We start from the raw sequence: 17,609 nt of genomic DNA on the forward strand, positions 1-17,609 counted from the left end.
AGATGATAGGTGGAGAGAGAGGGATGAAAAGAGACCGGTTGCCTAGCTTGTCTATCCTGTTTGTCAGCCTTTCTCTGCCAGGCAGTGAGATTTATCAGGCTAACAGCCATTTACTCAGGGCTGTCTTTAAGCTTGCAGATTCGCAAAGTGTGGCAGATTCCCAGAAAAGAAGAAACATAGAATACATGAGGAAGAGTAAAGTCTACTAATGCTGAGAGGCATCATAAGGACTGAGAGGCTCACCGTATGTCCTTAGCTTCTGCGTCTCTCCCCCGTCTTTCTCCAAGTGTCTACGAGAGATCTCACCATGGAAGATGAGTCTCTCCTCGGGGATTTGCCCAATCACAGCAAGATTACAGGCTGCAGAGAGGAAACAGACATATCACTCTCTGGTGCTCTTCTACCTTTGGGTGTTGGAGTCAGTCAGAGCCATGGGGAGTTATTTTATGTGGACCCAAAAGAAGAGGATCCCAAGAGGAGCAGTGAATCAGTGGAGTCTACTTCTGAAAATGCAGCTTCGGGGAACCCTGATGTCATTCTGAAATGGAGGAGACATATTCTGCCACCTCCCATGGTTTACCTCAACCATCTAAAAGAGCCCTTGAATGCTTTGGGTCTTTGTGATTCATTGAATTCGACCCAGAATGTGCTGGATAGTGTGGAGGGAGGCAATGGTGCAGAGGATGATGGAACCCCTACTGGAGAAGGGACCAGCCAGTGTGCCGTGGCCCCTGAAGAGCCCCAGCAGGGGGCATCTTGCTCCTCAGTGATGGCTGCAGACTCGCATGACGGCATGATGCATGATTTTCACGTTAAGTTGTTGTGCCGTGAGGAACCTGCTCAAGCTAGCCTTGCAGCCATGGTGTCCAGTTTCAGTGATTTGGGGTTGCCCTTGGAATCTGATACCCACCTCCCCGCGGAGGTCTCCAATGAACCCATCTCCCCAGAAATAACCATCGAAGCTCCAAGCCTGAGTGACCAGCTGCTCTCTCATACTACAGAAAACATCCTTGGAGGTTCTAGCCAGAGCCTGGAATTTGAGAGAAATTTGAGAAAGCCAGATGAAATGAATATGTCTACAACAAGCTTGTCAGCCTCCGGACATTATGACTCCCCAAGAATGCTGCAGGACAATGGAAGCTCTGAGTCGACATATGCGGGGAACAGTTCTGGGGTCCAAGGTCCAAATGCTGTACCTTGTAGTGCCAATAGGGGTGAGGAAGAAGCAGATGGAAAAAAGACTAACAAGAGGAGAAGTAGTCGAATAAAGAAATTTGCAGGGAAAATCAAGCAAAAATTGAGAGAAAGTCGCATTGGCTCAAGAAGAAAGGAGAACAAGGAGGAGCAGCTGGAGATATGTGAGAAAAACGGAGAAACTCAGCTGGCTGCCCAGAAACAGGACCATGGCGTGAGTCATGCTGGTCTAGCTCATAATGTAACATGGAGACACTTTACTTCAGGCGACACAAATAATGTAGTATTATACTATCACTTATATACTAATAAACCACAAACTAAGTCTTAGTTACATACTGATCTCAAGTTAATTCAGTATTAATGAATCGTGACGGATGTTTCATGTCAAGCAGTCACTATATTTTTTTTGCTATATGTTAATTCTATAAACCTTTGTGAACTACTGAAGGAACAAGTCGTGAATAACAAGTTAAATGCTGAGTTCATGTTTCTTCATCATTATTGAATCGTGACACATCTTTTCTCTCAAGCAGCTGCTATATTTGTTCATGATTTGTAATTCAGTGGTAACTGAGTTATCAGTATTTGTGCCCTGCCAAGTAATGTTACCCATAACATATATACACATTTACCTTTAATGGGGACTCTATCATTCATTTGTTCTCATATGATTTTGTAAAATTTTAACTGTGTTTGGTAGAGCAGGAAATACTTTTAATGTGTGTGTGTGTTTTTAATTAGGCTCTCCAGCATCCAAATCAGCAGCCAATTATGAAGGATGATTATAACAAAGGTGTAGCCACTGGAAATCAGATGGAGGAGAAGGCTGACTTAGGCCAGATCACGTCCATTCAGCCGAGGCATCGTGGGGACTCGGAAGGGTAGGTATAACCTGACAGTTTAGGATTTACAGGCTCAGAATGTCTTTGTCTACATGACCTGTGAAAGTTCCCACAGAGCCGCCCGCTAGCCCCTCGTACCCATGCACGGTTCTGCCCTCTCCGGCTAGTCAGCCGTGACATTCCTGCCATGGTTGCCATAGCGCCGTGGTTGTGTCACAGCCGTTCACATGTTTCCTCATGGCTGTCATTCCTGAGGCATTTTCCGATGGAGCGGAGAGTCTGTATGTGGCTCCATTTCTGTTCGCTTAGATCCTGTGCATTTCAAGGCTCTTCACATTTGTGCTTTGAGTATTTTTCCCCTGTTAAGCAGAACTGTGGCTTTACCCTGAATGTGCACAGGATAATATGGAGTTGTTGAGATGGGAGCCATTGAAAACGTAAACGCTATGCAGATGTGTTTCACTAAACAAAACACCGGCTACTAGCTCCCAGTGGCCACACACAGTCTTCATGTCACTGTCAAATGGACCTAATGTAGAAGATAGGGTGGGTAATTTGCTGCTACACATGTTCATGGTCAATCACAGAACCTCTCAGAAGAGACTGCAATGTAAATCTGATGACATCTATGAGACCTTGGAGTCATATATGGTGCAGCAGGAGGTGGAACAAGAACAAGAGGAGATGACTGCTGACTTTTCATGTATAAAGGTACAAGCAGCTGTAGAGGTTTCTGTTTAATGCGGAACTGCCCGTATAACATGGGCACCATGGCATGCAGGTTTTTTTCCTGTTTCCTCATATTTCTGAGAATAATGTCTTTCCTTTATGGTAAGCGTGTCATCTTCTTCTGTCCTGTTCCTCTTAGTCAGAGCAGGTTCTGGATCATTCCGCTGTGATAAGTCATCACCACCTGAACAGGCAGCTGAGTCTCAAGTCCCAAAATGATCACGAGAGGGATCAGGGGCAGGGGAAGGCACAGGATGAGGGCACCAGGATGCCTCACGATTCTGCAGGTACTGGACATAATTGACTAAAATTCATATATGACATAACAGACCTCCTCACCCTGCTCTGCTGTGCGTTATAGTGAGTGTGGTAACAGACCTCCCCACCATGCTCTGCTGTGTATTATAGTGAGCGTGGTAACAGACCTCCCCACCATGCTCTACTGTGTGTTATAGTGAGTGTGGTAACAGACCTCCCCACCATGCTCTGCTGTGTGTTATAGTGAGCATGGTAACAGACCTCCCCACCATGCTCTACTGTGTGTTATAGTGAGTGTTGTAACATACCACCCACCCTGCTCTATTGTGTGTTATAGTGAGTGTGGTAACAGACCTCCCCACCATGCTCTATTGTGTGTTATAGTGAGCGTGGTAACAGACCTCCCCACCATGCTCTACTGTGTGTTATAGTGAGTGTGTTAACAGACCACCCCAAAATGCTCTGCTATGTGTTATAGTGAGTGTGTTAACAGACCACCCCACCATGCTCTGCTATGTGTTATAGTGAGTGTGGTAACAGACCACCCACCCTGCTCTGCTGTGTGCTATAGTAAGTGTAGTAACAGACCACCCCACTATGCTCTGCTATGTGTTATAGTGAGTGTGGTAACAGACCACCCACCCTGCTCTGCTGTGTGCTATAGTAAGTGTGGTAACAGACCACCCACCCTGCTCTGCTGTGTGTTATAGTGAGTGTGGTAACAGGCCTCCCCACCCTGCTCCTGCACCCCAACCCCTGACCCCAGGGTAACCCTGCCCTGCGGTTTGTTACAGTTACCTCCTGTCCTCACATTACCTCCCCCCCCCATCCCCCAGAGTCGCAGGCAGCCCCGGATCCAAGTGCTGTGGGACTGGGAGGAGCTGACTTTGGTCGCGTGCACCGGATTCCACGCTTCGGCATCTTCAAATCACCCCCTCCTCCCTCCGCCTGTCCAGTGCCCCCCCGCTCACACAGAGCTTAGTCCAGTCCCCCATAACGGTGCAGGTGCATCCATAGATACCATACCTCCTGGAGGTGGGTGTCCTCTTATTGGTTAAGGGGTCTGAACCCTCTTCTCAGTGTGAGTCTCAGCTTTATGGGGAACATATTATGTTGAACAAATAAAGGCCTCATCTGGTCACCTCTAAAGAACCAGGACTTATGAAGAAGATAGCAGAAATACTATAGGCCAATACAACAGAGCCTTCACTGTATCATGTGACCTAGCAGGAGCTTGTGCCTCTTCAGTTTTTGCCGTAAATGGTCATAGAACTACTAAAGTTATTAAAGTAGCTATGAACAACTTCTGCACTTTACTGACATCCCTTCCCCTTGCCATAATGGGACAGGGTGATTGCCTGCGTTGTGCAGCTTTGTGTAGCCTTGCATGCCTCCTATTGTCTGTGGAGTAGTTTGACTCTAACTGGGTAAACAGTAATTGAAAAAGTGTGTGAATGTTGGCTCCATCTTGTGGTCAAATTGTAATATAACACAACTCATTTTCTCATTACAGTTTCCATAAGCAGCGTCTGTTTTCACTAATTTTATACAATATAAAGGACTTCTTTGCTCCGCAGCATGAAGCTTATGTCTCATATCACATTCGTTTAAATGCACAAATATTGAAAACCGTACATGCGTGCAAACACAGGCATCCCTTACTGTCACACAATAACAGAAGGACCATAAGTTATTGGTTATTATTACGTTTATTTAAACTTTCACAAAGCCTGCAATTTTACTCTTTCATACATTTTATTTCTGTCAGGCCTGTAAAGATCAGCGCTGCATGTCTCATAGGAAGAGCTCTGAACAGGAGATGATGTTGGAGCACATTTCCTATCCATTATAATGCTAAAGACTTTTAGAGTCTTAAAGCACTTATGTAAGTCGCTCTGGCTAAGGGCGTCTGCCAAATGCTGTAAATGTAAATGTAAATGTAAAGTCACTCTCCTCTTTATTTCCATCTCATTGATGGTTATGCTGTTGCATGTTCACTGTATTGGTTGGATTCTTCTAAAACAATGGAAGTATTTTAAACAGGTCAGACTACACTTTATTCGTATGAAGAATTTTGACCCTCAATACAGTCTTTAGTCTGTTAAAACTAATAACAGAGTAACATGCAACAAGATGGAATGACTTTTAGTAGGTAATATCTGATTTTTATTTGTTACATTCTGGTATCTGTTTATTTCCTCTAAGAGAGGTATATGAGAGATTAATTTTGTTTCAGTCAAAAAAGAATAGATTAAACAGGTCATTGGACAATGTAAATTTTCACTATATGTTTTTAAAAAAAAATCCAGTACCTCCAGGGCTCTGTGATGCTGCTCTGTATCTCTTTCGCTCTACAATTGTGTCCTTGGTCCCTACTGCCCATAAGAGAAACCCCAGGACTCATTGGACCACTTCTCATCTTGTTTGACAGACAGCTGGTCACAGCTGCTGCGGTGCAGCCCGTTACTCTGGGAGATGCTGGACATTATCTGGGTGTCTGACACCTGAACAGAACCAAAGAGACACTTTAGGAAAAGTGCAGCACCATCCAGCTGAATATTTACAGACAAACAGGCAACATAGCGTCTCATTGGCTGAAAGTCCAGATACGGGAAAAAACATTGACTGCTGTGTTACCTCTTCAAATTTCTTGGCTTTGTATTGCTCCGCCCCCTTCAGGAAGTTCAGAAGGATGATGTCGCAAAGAACTGTTCCCTGCAGCCAATCATGATGGAGGTGAAGACAGAAGAGTAATATATGAAATATGTATTAGACAAAATAACTAGTACTGATCCAGTGTTCACTGTTATGTTATTGTATGGAGGCCCTCTGTATGCTTCAGTAACTGGCAAATCTCACCACTCCCACAGAGGTAAATGCTGCAACCATGTTGATGATAGTTGGGATCATGTTGAACTTCCCAGCCTACGAATAAAACAAAGATTCACAGGTGTACAAAAATCCTCAACAAAATTCACAGCATCCTACATAAGACAATATTACTAGAGCAAGGGACCTCCTACATCATGATACAAGGCTGTTCTTAAACACTATCTGTAGTAGGTGCTCATGGGATGTGTAGTCCCACAGAAACTCACGTTGCCATTGACCAGCACATCAAAGCGGATGGCGTAGGCCTTGAGCAGTGTACGGTACTCAGTCCCATTGTCCATCTTGTAGTACTTAGCATACCTGATACCAAAGGAATCAGGAGAGGTTAATGGGGTATTTTTTGATCCCATTAGATGGTGCTTTTGAATGACTTTGGAACCTGCTTTGAACCCGTTTTTGCACAGACAGCACCATCTGGTGGAGTCAAAAAACACTGAAAATGTTTCACATCACTAACCTTAGGTAATGGTGCAGCTGCTTCTCCAGCAAGAATAGACCTAGTATTCAAAAAATAAGCTTAGTGTTCATTACCTAAAATTGTACCCAGGAGACACGCTGGTTTTCTCAGAAACGGCATCTAGTCGTGTGAAGGAGTAGGAGGGGTTGCAGTTGTCCTCTGACTTGTCCAGGTCACACTGCCATCCGATCTTTATCCCTATCACTCCTCCCTGTGCAGACCAGCAAAGAAAAAAGATTTTAGAATAAACATGAAAACAAAATGTATGCTGTTTTTAACAAAACAGGCTAGATGTGAAGGCTGCTGGCTCTAGCCTTCATATGTTAATGCAGATGTAACATGGAGCCATCGTTATCCTAAGCAGAGGACTCCTAACCAAGCTGAGGAACGTGGTCTCACCTTATGGGCCAAAGTGGTGAAGTTCTGGTGAGCAAAGCGGATGACGTCTCCCACCCGGAAGATGGGGCAGTAGGTGTCGTTGACAGGGTGAAAGTTGCACTTTTTGATGTAGTCGCTGGTGATGGTGGGCAGGAAGTTACCCCTGGGGTGGGGGATGGAGGGGGGGGGGGAAAGGGCTTTGTAACAGGGTGTGCTGCTGTGTCACTTCTTATCACTTCTGTGATGTGTCACTCCCGAAGAGTGTGATAAGCATTAAAGAGCCTGAACACAGAACTCTGGGCTCATACTGACTTTGTGAAGTTAAAAAGTGGGAAGCGAATGCTGTTCTTGATGAAGATGGTGAAATTCTCCACTTCCATCATGGGTTGGCTGAGAGGGAACAGACAGTATAGTCATAGGTAATACAGTATAGTACAAATACAGTGACTGAACACTACTGTACATTAACACAGTACTGAGGGAGAGGGTTCATACAGTACAAATACAGTGACTGAACACTACTGTACATTAACACTGTACTGAGGGAGAGGGTTCATACAGTACAAATACAGTGACTGAACACTACTGTACATTAACACTGTACTGAGGGAGAGGGTTCATACAGTACAGATACAGTGACTGGACACTATTGTACATTAACACGGTACTGAGAGAGGGTTAATACAGTACAGATACAGTGACTGGACACTATTGTACATTAACACAGTACTGAGAGAGGGTTAATACAGTACAGTGTAGGTACAGTGACAGAGCACTTGGTTATATTAACATCACAATGAAAGAGAAGCTCACATTTTAACATAGTCAATCTCAGCTGGGCACCATCCTGTTATCTCACAGGTGTTTAGTGAGCTGTTGAAACTGACACACCTGCCTGTCATCACACCTGCAAGAGATGTTACATTTAACTGTTTTCGTCTGAGCAGTTGTGCTTCAATAAAATGTGGTGGATCTTTTCCAAAGCAAAGGCAGAGGGGTGTAACGGACCATTCCCTCCAGGCTTGTTGGTTAAGGCCTTGCAGTCGCTGTCATTTCCGCAGGCGTACTTAATCTCACTCTGGAAAAAGGAGGATGAAGCGAAGAAGCCATGACAGAACACAGAAAATGTTGTCAAATGGGTAAATATCACTATTTCAGCAGGCTAAGCAGCTACACAGTTCTGCACTGAGAAAACAATCTGTAGACATGCATCCTTCTACAGTGGCTCAGGTCAGGACATCAGTTGCAGATGGAATAAAGCTAGAGTGACTAAAGATGGAACGGTTGCAACAAGGGCCAATGCGAGTAACTCTGACTGCAGTGCTGACCTCTGGACAGAAGCCCTGGACTTGATTCTCAGTGGTAATGAGCTTGGTGATGATACAGAACACAGAGGCACCCTGACAGAAGCACAAAGACAAGTACATGAGACAATGAAGCCGACTTCCTCAGTTGTGGATATGATATGAGCTGCTCATGCAGTGCAGTAGTAAAAGTCAGGGTCACTGACCTGAGTGGGGATGACGTAATCGGCCACATCCATGACTCTGTTATTATACACACCGAAACCCTTGACTTTGGTCATGACGGAGGATTCTATGGCAGAGTCCCACACCTGGTATGCCTTCTCATGCAGGAACACCCAGCTGGGGGACATTGAGAAAGCCAGAGAATCAGAGTGCATGCGTGCGGCTCCTTAGAAGAACCATCACTCTCGGTAATAAGGAAAAGACCAGCGCTACTTCTCAGGGGTATAAATACTGAAACCATTTGTGGTTTCATATTGCTGGCATTAAGCATGAATGCTGTTAATGTTACTGTTGAACAAGTTAAATGAGGAGCAGATTGTAAAACTGGATTAGTGCTAATATTTGAGAAGACGCTTTAGATTTACTGAGATTTACAGTGTAACCATCATCTGTACCAATGAGTTCTGTCTGGAACATGCATCACGCCCTGTCCCTGCTGGTACCAATCCAGTAAAGTACAGAATGATTATTTGTACCAATGAGTTCCGTCTGGAATATGCATCACACCCTGTCCCTGCTGGTACCAATCCAGTAAAGTACAGAATGATTATTTGTACCAATGAGTTCCGTCTGGAACATGCATCACACCCTGTCCCTGCTGGTACCGATCCAGTAAAGTACAGAATGATTATTTGTACCAATGAGTTCCATCTGGAACATGCATCATACCCTGTCCCTGCTGGTACTGATCCAGTAAAGTACAGAATGATTATTTGTACCAATGAGTTCTGTCTGGAACATGCATCACACCCTGTCCCTGCTGGTACCGATCCAGTAAAGTACAGAATGATTATTTGTACCAATGAGTTCCGTCTGGAATATGCATCACACCCTGTCCCTGCTGGTACCGATCCAGTAAAGTACAGAATGATTATTTGTAACAATGAGTTCTGTCTGGAACATGCATCACACCCGGTCCCCGTGGTACTGACCCGATAAAATAAGTAATAATGAGAAGCTGGACGACCCGGTTAATGATGCCAATGGTCCAGCTCTTCACCACCACTGACTTTGTGGTTTCGTAGGTGAAGAAGTCTGTGATGCAGCCCATCATCTGGACTCTGTGCTGTGCTGCCCGACACACCGGAGATTCTGCAGCGGGATCCTGAGTCTCTGCACGTGAAGTTTCAGTCGACGTCTCTAAGATTCAGCAGCTTTCTTTTAATGCCCCGGCTGAGTCTCTCTGCATGCACTCTGTCATCTTCTGGAAAAAAACTGATACTTTCCACGTATTGATTCTCCCAGGTCCTTTAGTTTATTTGATGTTTTCACAATCTTGCATCTTGAGCCTGGTAATCCACGCCTTTCTTTGTCCCAGATGTTTCTTTGCAGCTTTTAGTCTCATCACTCACCCCCTCTCTCCCCTGCTCTCATTCCCCCCCCCCCCCACACACACTCACATACAAACACATTCAGACACACCCACACAAACATGCACTCACCCATTCCTGCTGGGCTTGAAATGCATACACCCCCACCCATTTACCACAGTCATGATCCTGGGGGGTTGGAGGGGACAAATTACAGGCAATTTAGATACATCAGTCAGAGTAGCTACAGGACAGACCCAAACACACAGGTCCTGCCTTGTACATAATCAATTAATGCAAAAAAAATATTTTTAAAAGAATTGTTCTGTTTACTTATTATGTCATATATTTATGTTTACCTTCAATACATTTTAATGGTCAAATGCAGGCTGGTCTAGTGCTGTTACGTACTGTATGTCAATACAAAAGAGCAATTTGAAAGTGCTTTATTTTTTTGTTCTTCACTTTCCGCTGTCACAATGTTTCCACTATTTAGAGGCCAGTGAGTGGATCCTGCTGTTTATCATCATACATCCCAGAGAAACAGAGAGAAGAGCAGTCTCTGTAATGGTGCTGCCCATGACGATGAGGATCATAACCAAGATAGTCTAGCGTTTCTGTATCTCTGTAATGAGATTTCTAGGTAACAAGAGGCCCAAAGCAAGACACCATATGGGAACGAGGAAATGGACTTACATAAATGAAAATTCTTCACAGAGACAATCCGATTACATGAAAATTGAACTTAGTGATGAAAGGATCATGATCAGATTATTTTAAATGGATATGAGACAAAACTGGTGAGTATTGGAAGTGAAAGGGAACTGTTTCAAAAGTGTCCTTGAAGAGTAGCGGGCTTCGTAAAGGACAACAGAAAGCGAGCACCAGAACTAGGGAGCTACTCTAAGCTGGAGATTAGCAATGTTCCAGCCCATGAGAGATGGCTATTCCACCCTGGTTGTGGAGATCTATCCATCAATTTTCTGTCCTGTGCAGGGTTACGGGGGTCTGGAGCCGATCCCAGAAGCTATGGGCGCAAAGCAGGGAATAACCCAGGATGGGGTACCAACCCACTGCAGGACACACACACCATGCACACCTATGTACAATTTGGTAACCCCGGTTCACCTTTGGACATTTTTTGGACTGTGGGGGGAAACCAGAATACCTGGAGAAAACCCTATGATGATACGAAGAGAAATCTTAATAATAGTTTGTGCGTTTTTTTTTTTTTTATAAACCATATGATCAAGGACTTCAAACACACAGGAGTCTCTAACACAAAACATGCAAGTGCTAAATAACGAAGGCAAAGCAGTAGCCAAGCCACAGAGAATAACCACTAATCCACGATGAAGAGGTGGGAAAGGTGACAAAGTACAGTAACATGGATATTAAATGTCAAGAGATGATTGATAAAACGTAGAAAACAGCATTGAAAGCCAGTGTTAATGCATCCTGAGAGCACTACTGCAGATGACCGCCTGATGCTATTAGTGTAATTCAGTAAAAGGCACATATTCCCAGCCAACATGGCTAAACACTTTAAAACTTCCTTTTCAAAGACTCCTAAATTGGCTGTGTCTACTCTGGAGATATGAAGCCGTCTGAATATGCATGCTTTGCCCTTTGTGTGTGTTCCAAGTTAGCCCTCTTCCTGTTTCTCCTTCACTTACAAACCACGAATAATACACCACACCACCCCAACTGGCCAATCGATGACCTGGAGCCCAGCTCAAGCTCCCCATGTGCACAGAAATCAATGGCTTCTGCCAGCTGTGACAAGACAAGCATCCTGCCTCCAATTTTACAAGCATAATGCACTGAGGCACAGGAAGCCACAGTGAATCACTATTAGGGTTTTTCTCTATTGTTTTGGAGCATTTCTCACATGACAGTTAACATTTACAAAACAACAACAAGTGTAATCCCCACACCATGATGTCACTTCATTTCTCATTGCTTAATGCAAATTTCCAAATGTTTTAGTACATATATGCAAATAGTTTGCTACAGTTGTCATGATTTGGCAGAATTTTCAGTTGCTTTACTTTTGTTGGTCAAAATAGATTATGTAGATTATGTAGTTTCCCATTGTAATAATTTTAGATCCAAAACTATATATGTATGTGATAATCATTTTAGCCACCACACGCAAAACCTTTAACCAAGCTTTCAAAATGATTTAAAAATATATTCCATAAATTACAGTGATATGGCATTGTTGTGTTTTTGGTTCCCACAGTACATGATTTTGTTGTCCTTGTATTGCCATTTTGCTGTTTTTGTGTTATACAGTTTTGTTTGCTACTGTATTTTGAAGAAGTTACATGTGTATGTGAGTGCTTTCTCATGCCAGTGAACTTTACATAATGTAATGTAATGCCTTGCAATGTTGAAACTGGTGTCTGTCATATGGATAAGTATGCAAATGTAAATAGACACAGTACAATAGCAACCAAAACACCACACTGCACTGTATAACACAACAACACCAAAATACAAGAACAACAAAATGAAAACAAAATCATGTGCTGTGGGAACCAAAAACACAACAATGCCGTATCACTGCAATTTATGGAATATGGTTTAAATCATTTTGAGCACCTGGTAACTGTTTGTATGTGGTGGCTAACACAATGATCACTTACCTATATAGTTTTCTGTATGAAAATACTACACTGGGAAACCACATAATCTATTTTTATCAACAAGACTAAAGCAACTGAAAATTGTACCAAATGATGATAATTTTACATAACCATTGAAGTAAAACATTTGGCACTTTGATTGAAGCAATGAAAAACAATGTTCTGCTCTGCATAAGTGACATTAAGGTTTGGGGGTTACACTTGTTGTTTTGCAAATGTTAATTGTCATTTGAGAAATGCTCCAAAGCAGTTGAGAAATGAAATGAAATGAAATAAGGGCCACAACTGTGGACCATGCATTTCATCGTGGCCTTACAATGGCCGAAGTTGGTCGAAGGGAGCAGCTGAATGTTGGGAGAACAACTGTGTCCTAAATCATTCAAACGTTTCACTGAGACAACAGGTATGTAATCCAACAATGTGCACTGTCCTGTAAGACTGTATATTCACTGCAATGCTTCATGTTACAGTATTCCACTTGCATTTTTAGTTTACAGAAAATATACTTTATACAGTTCAATACTGTACATATACTGTTGCACACACATACATGTATGCATACATACAGTGTGTGTGTGTGTGTGTGTGTGTGTATATATATATATATATATACTGTATATATATATACATATATACCACTCATCTCCACTACAAATAGGAAAAAGAGGCTACAATTTGCACGAGCTCACCAAAATTGGACAGTTGAAGACTGGAAAAATGTTGCCTGGTCTGATGAGTCTCGATTTCTGTTGAGACATTCAAATGGTAGAGTCAGAATTTGGCGTAAACAGAATGAGAACATGGATCCATCATGCCTTGTTACCACTGTGCAGGCTGGTGGTGGTGGTGTAATGGTGTGGGGGATGTTTTCTTGGCACACTTTAAGCTCCTTAGTGCCAATTGGACATCGTTTAAATGCCACGGCCTACCTGAGCATTGTTTCTGACCATGTCCATCCCTTTATGACCACCATGTACCCATCCTCTGATGGCTACTTCCAGCAGGATAATGCACCATGTCACAAAGCTCGAATCATTTCAAATTGGTTTCTTGAACATGACAATGAGTTCACTGTACTAAAATGGCCCCCACAGTCACCAGATCTCAACCCAATAGAGCATCTTTGGGATGTGGTGGAACGGGAGCTTCGTGCCCTGGATGTGCATCCCACAAATCTCCATCAACTGCAAGATGCTATCCTATCAATATGGGCCAACATTTCTAAAGAATGCTTTCAGCACCTTGTTGAATCAATGCCACGTAGAATTAAGGCAGTTCTGAAGGTGAAAGCGGGTCAAACACCGTATTAGTATGGTGTTCCTAATAATCCTTTAGGTGAGTGTATATGTGTGTGGCAATACAGAAAAAGTACAACCTATTGCATTTTTAATCACTGTCCTCAAAGACTTGGCCATAGTTCTTCATGACCAGGATGGAAGAGCCATAGTTTACACCGGAAAAATACTTATAGAGTGAATTGTTATAAACATATTGACCATCTTGTTCGTGAACAATGTCACAAGGACTTGTCACTCTAATGGCACTGGCAAGTCCATTGACATAAATATTTATTTTTGCGGGACAAACTAAGGCTTTTGAGAAAGTTGCAGCCTTTTGCAGGTAATCCATCATGTGGTGCTGTCTGTATGAATTGTTTTGATAAATTCACTTACTGTTTTGTAAACTTTAAGGATGATTCGAGAAATGTACCAAAGAGACTAAGGAAAAACTGTAACAGAAATAAACATTATTATTCTGTATAAACGGTACATAAACCATCATCGAAAAAGAACCTAATGGGCCTTTAAGAAGGGCGTGGTCCGACAACGTCACGCCGCAGTCACTTCCGCGTGAAGTCGGTTCCGGTTCGTTTCGGTTCGTGCAGAATCGCGGAGAGGCCCGAGCGACCCGAAGGTGCGGCGGAGCTCCGGTTTTGTTTTCCATTTAATAACGCACACCTGCCGACGCCGCTGCAACCGATGTTATTGCAGTTGGCTGTGAATTCGTATATGCTACTTAATGCGGTTATTTGCTATTAATACCTCGTAAATAAACAAAAAAAAACCTGCAACGTAAAACCAAAACAAAACCGGAAAGCAAATTGCGCCCCGCTTTGATTTACAAACAGCTAATAAAAAACATATATAAAGGGCGATTGGAGTGATTTATCGCGTTCTAGCAAACATTTGTTCGAGTTAATGTACATATTGTCTATTTTAATATATGAATATTATTCCATCGGTGTCCGTGTTTTTGTCCACAGCCATGTCTCCAAAACGCAGACTGATTACCGACTCTTTCAAAGTGGTGAAGAGAACGAGGACGTCCGATAAAAGAGGAAAATCCCCAGTCCCAGAGCAGGGTTTGTACTTGTAGGGTGTCTGCGTGGGTTTGTGGCGAATGGTTGCTCTGGGTGAGGATTTTATGTGAAATGGTTCAGCCTTTGTCCCCGGACACTGAATTGTCTACCTCCTTCTGTGAACATCCAGAGGCGGAGCCCGACCCCTTGACACCGCGAGAAAAGGACCTGCTCCAACTAAGGAAGTTTGACCTCGACTGGCGCTATGGACCATGCACAGGTACTGTTGAACCATTAGATTTCTCATTGTAAACCCAACCTTCGTTTCATCCTCTCATTATGGGTCTTTTTTTTCAAACTGGTTGGTTCGACTTTTAAGAAATTCGAGTTCTAATGAGTTCGAGAACTGAGGTACCACTGTATTGCATTATAGGAGAACTTGCTGTACACATCACTGTGCTGTTTTCCTGTATGTTACTGTCTGTGTAGTTTCTTTAGTCATATCCCTGGATATATCGGTACAGTGCCATGACAGAATTGAGGACCGAGATCCTTTCTTCTGTACAAAGGCTTCAAGCTTGTCCCTTTGTCCATGCTCTGAGCATCAGCTTAGCTGGATATGCGTCACTGCACCCAGTACAGTGCCTGATGGCAGTAGATAGGCAGGGTCCCCAGCAGCACCGGGGAGGAATGAGCCAGTGAGCAAAGGTGCTCTTAGCCATACTATTGTTCAGTGGTTGCTTTGTTAGAAAATAGTGTTATAATAATATAAATGCAATATGCTAATATACAAGCATCATATAAAACACTGGATTCCAACAAGCCAGACTCAGATTGTTGAGTCTGATGTTTATATGCGCTGGTCTTGGGTGCAGTAATTCTCCTGTCATCCCCAGGGATCAGCCGTATCCAGCGTTGGGAGAGGGCTCAGCTGCATGGTCTAACCCCCCCAGCGGACGTACGGGAGCTGCTGCTGAAGGGCGATGATGATCCAGACTATTCCCACTGGTATGGAGCGCAACAACACTGACAAACACACACTGCAGCCAGATCATGTTAAAAACACCGAGCTGCTAACTGATACTGGCCACCGCCCAAGGCCTCCGAACACGCGCCAGCGGGCAGGACATGGACTCATAACCAAAAGTCTTACCTGACGGGATCTGGCACATTCTGTTAAGACAAAACGCTGTTGATCTCTGGGGGATCCCATATGGGGTCACAACCTTGCCGTCAATAGCACCACACTGAGCTAACCGCCCAAGCGCACCCTGCATATTGCATGCAAACTGTATTTTTTTTTATTATATTTTCAATATTTTATTTGGTATCCGACACTGAAATTAAAAAATTGTTAAAGTAAAAAATCCTTTTTGAGAATTTGGGTTAGCAAGTTATGCTTCTGTTGATGAGTAAGAGTATAAAATGGCTTGATACCATGATAAGCTATATGCTTTTAGATTAGAATGTTTTGGTATCATGCTTTTTTCCCTTTATCTGACCTGTTTGCTTTATCTTTCAGCCTGTGGCGGGATTACCCACTCTGAAGAAACACGGACAATAGTGCCACCTCAGGAGGCTTTAAAATGTAACATTCAACCTGTAATGCTACTTTTTATAAACTTTTTTTATTCTTGGGTATTTTCTCGTGTGTCATTTATGCACTCATAAATTATAAAAACCATGTCTTAAGTGTACCTGTCAGTGAGAATGGTGTAATCAGTACATGATAGATGCAGGAGGCGAACGTTACCTCTGTAATGAAAGAGAGCATTTTAAACTGAAAACGTAGAGATTGATCTCTAGCCTATCCATGATTAAGTTGCTTTATCTGGATGCTGAAGAGTTGCACAACTTCACCAGGGTTTGGATGGGGTGTGCATGAGGACAGATCTGTTCATCCCATAATGTGGCTGTCAGGGATGATGCTTTCATGAGTCAATAGTAACAGGTAACAAGGCCAGTGGGATTAATCTTTATCCAGTAAGTGTAAAGGAGCTCAATCTTTAAGCTATTTAGGGTGTATATGCATGCTGAAATATGTAACATAGCAGACATTAACGATGCAGGCTGCCAGCGAAATGACTGGCTGCTCTTTCTGCGTAATGTAGCTGTCATCACATCGCCCTGCACTCTCCAGTACACAGCTCAGATTCCCTCACTGACATCCAGCTTCTTTTAATTAATTAACCTATTTTACAAATTTAAAACCTAATTTTATGAATACCCGAGAGAGGCAGAAATACAGTGTGACAGAAGGAGTGTGTTGCAGATACATTACATGGCCGTAAAGATTCTCAGGAAGGAGCAGTGAGTTATATACCTGGGAACTGCAGAACATTAAAGAGTGTAATACAGTAAGTTACAGAGACTGAACACCATGATAACACAGACAGGGTTAATACAGTATAGATAATGACTGAACAATACTGTACATTAACACTGCACTGAGACACATTACAGTACAGACTTAGTGACTGAATATTACTGTACTGAGATGGTTAATACATTACAGATTTAGTAACTGAACATGTACATTAACACTACTGATGTGGTTAATAGAAAGTATACATAAAGTGACTGAACATTACAGTACATTAAGACTACGGAGACGGTTAATTCAGTGCAAATTAAGTGACTGAACACGATTTTTCATTAACATTGCACTGAGGATTAATATACAGTATACATTTAGTGATTGAACACTACTGTGCATTAACACTATTGAGACAGGGTTAATATACAGTGACTAAATACTGTATTGGGACAGAGGGTTAATGTATAGTGTACATGCAATGACAACACTACTGTACATTAACACTACTAAGAGGGTTAAAACAGTACAGATATAGTGACTTAACACTACTGAGATGGTGAATACAGTACAGTTAGTGACTGAGCACTATTGTACTGTACTGAGACAGGGTTAATATAAAGTACAGATGTAGTGACTGAACACTACATTAACAGTACTGAGATGCACTGGTGGATACAGTGCAGTATAGTTCCAATGACTAAACACTATTGTACTTTAACACTGTACTGAGAAAGATGGTCAATATAGTAC

General features: G+C 42.8%; 3 protein-coding genes across 3 annotated transcripts; 2 read left to right on the forward strand and 1 right to left on the reverse strand.

The window, feature by feature from the left end:
* The first annotated feature begins 95 nt into the window (after positions 1-95).
* LOC111861060 (uncharacterized) lies at positions 96-4,472 on the forward strand. Its single transcript, XM_023845361.2, has 5 exons — positions 96-1,408; positions 1,939-2,078; positions 2,627-2,750; positions 2,908-3,055; positions 3,863-4,472. Exons 1-5 carry the CDS (start codon positions 308-310, stop codon positions 4,006-4,008), a joined length of 1,659 nt encoding a protein of 552 aa, XP_023701129.2. The 5' UTR covers positions 96-307; the 3' UTR covers positions 4,009-4,472.
* Positions 4,473-4,716: 244 nt separating this feature from the next.
* On the reverse strand, positions 4,717-9,641 carry p2rx3b (purinergic receptor P2X, ligand-gated ion channel, 3b). The gene is made up of 12 exons (XM_023845378.2): positions 9,215-9,641; positions 8,264-8,399; positions 8,082-8,153; positions 7,762-7,831; positions 7,567-7,660; positions 7,066-7,143; positions 6,775-6,916; positions 6,450-6,586; positions 6,125-6,218; positions 5,886-5,951; positions 5,664-5,741; positions 4,717-5,530 (listed from the first exon to the last, which is right to left on the reverse strand). Exons 1-12 carry the CDS (start codon positions 9,334-9,336, stop codon positions 5,399-5,401), a joined length of 1,221 nt encoding a protein of 406 aa, XP_023701146.1. The 5' UTR covers positions 9,337-9,641; the 3' UTR covers positions 4,717-5,398.
* A 4,423-nt stretch (positions 9,642-14,064) lies between these two features.
* On the forward strand, positions 14,065-16,183 carry pold4 (DNA polymerase delta 4, accessory subunit). Its single transcript, XM_023845400.2, has 5 exons — positions 14,065-14,157; positions 14,507-14,605; positions 14,733-14,822; positions 15,439-15,550; positions 16,065-16,183. The coding sequence occupies exons 2-5, from the start codon at positions 14,509-14,511 to the stop codon at positions 16,087-16,089; spliced, it is 324 nt and encodes a 107-aa protein (XP_023701168.1). The 5' UTR covers positions 14,065-14,157; positions 14,507-14,508; the 3' UTR covers positions 16,090-16,183.
* The last annotated feature ends 1,426 nt before the right edge of the window (positions 16,184-17,609 follow it).

This window comes from Paramormyrops kingsleyae, chromosome 25, assembly GCF_048594095.1.
Source record: "Paramormyrops kingsleyae isolate MSU_618 chromosome 25, PKINGS_0.4, whole genome shotgun sequence".
Lineage (NCBI taxonomy): Eukaryota > Metazoa > Chordata > Actinopteri > Osteoglossiformes > Mormyridae > Paramormyrops > Paramormyrops kingsleyae.

Bases quoted from the DNA above. Each gene is read 5' to 3' on its own strand.
- LOC111861060 (XM_023845361.2), top strand. From the start codon at position 308: ATGGAAGATGAGTCTCTCCTCGGGGATTTGCCCAATCACAGCAAGATT. The intron at 1,409-1,938 runs GTGAGTCATGCT...GTTTTTAATTAG, and splicing joins CCCAGAAACAGGACCATGGC to GCTCTCCAGCATCCAAATCA. The intron at 2,079-2,626 runs GTAGGTATAACC...GGTCAATCACAG, and splicing joins CATCGTGGGGACTCGGAAGG to AACCTCTCAGAAGAGACTGC.
- p2rx3b (XM_023845378.2), bottom strand. From the start codon at position 9,336: ATGATGGGCTGCATCACAGACTTCTTCACCTACGAAACCACAAAGTCA. The intron at 7,832-8,081 runs GTCAGCACTGCA...TCCTTTTTCCAG, and splicing joins TCCAGGGCTTCTGTCCAGAG to AGTGAGATTAAGTACGCCTG. The intron at 6,219-6,449 runs GTAATGAACACT...CTTTGGTATCAG, and splicing joins TCTCCTGGGTACAATTTTAG to GTATGCTAAGTACTACAAGA.
- pold4 (XM_023845400.2), top strand. From the start codon at position 14,509: ATGTCTCCAAAACGCAGACTGATTACCGACTCTTTCAAAGTGGTGAAG. The intron at 14,823-15,438 runs GTACTGTTGAAC...TGTCATCCCCAG, and splicing joins GCGCTATGGACCATGCACAG to GGATCAGCCGTATCCAGCGT. The intron at 15,551-16,064 runs GTATGGAGCGCA...TTTATCTTTCAG, and splicing joins GATCCAGACTATTCCCACTG to CCTGTGGCGGGATTACCCAC.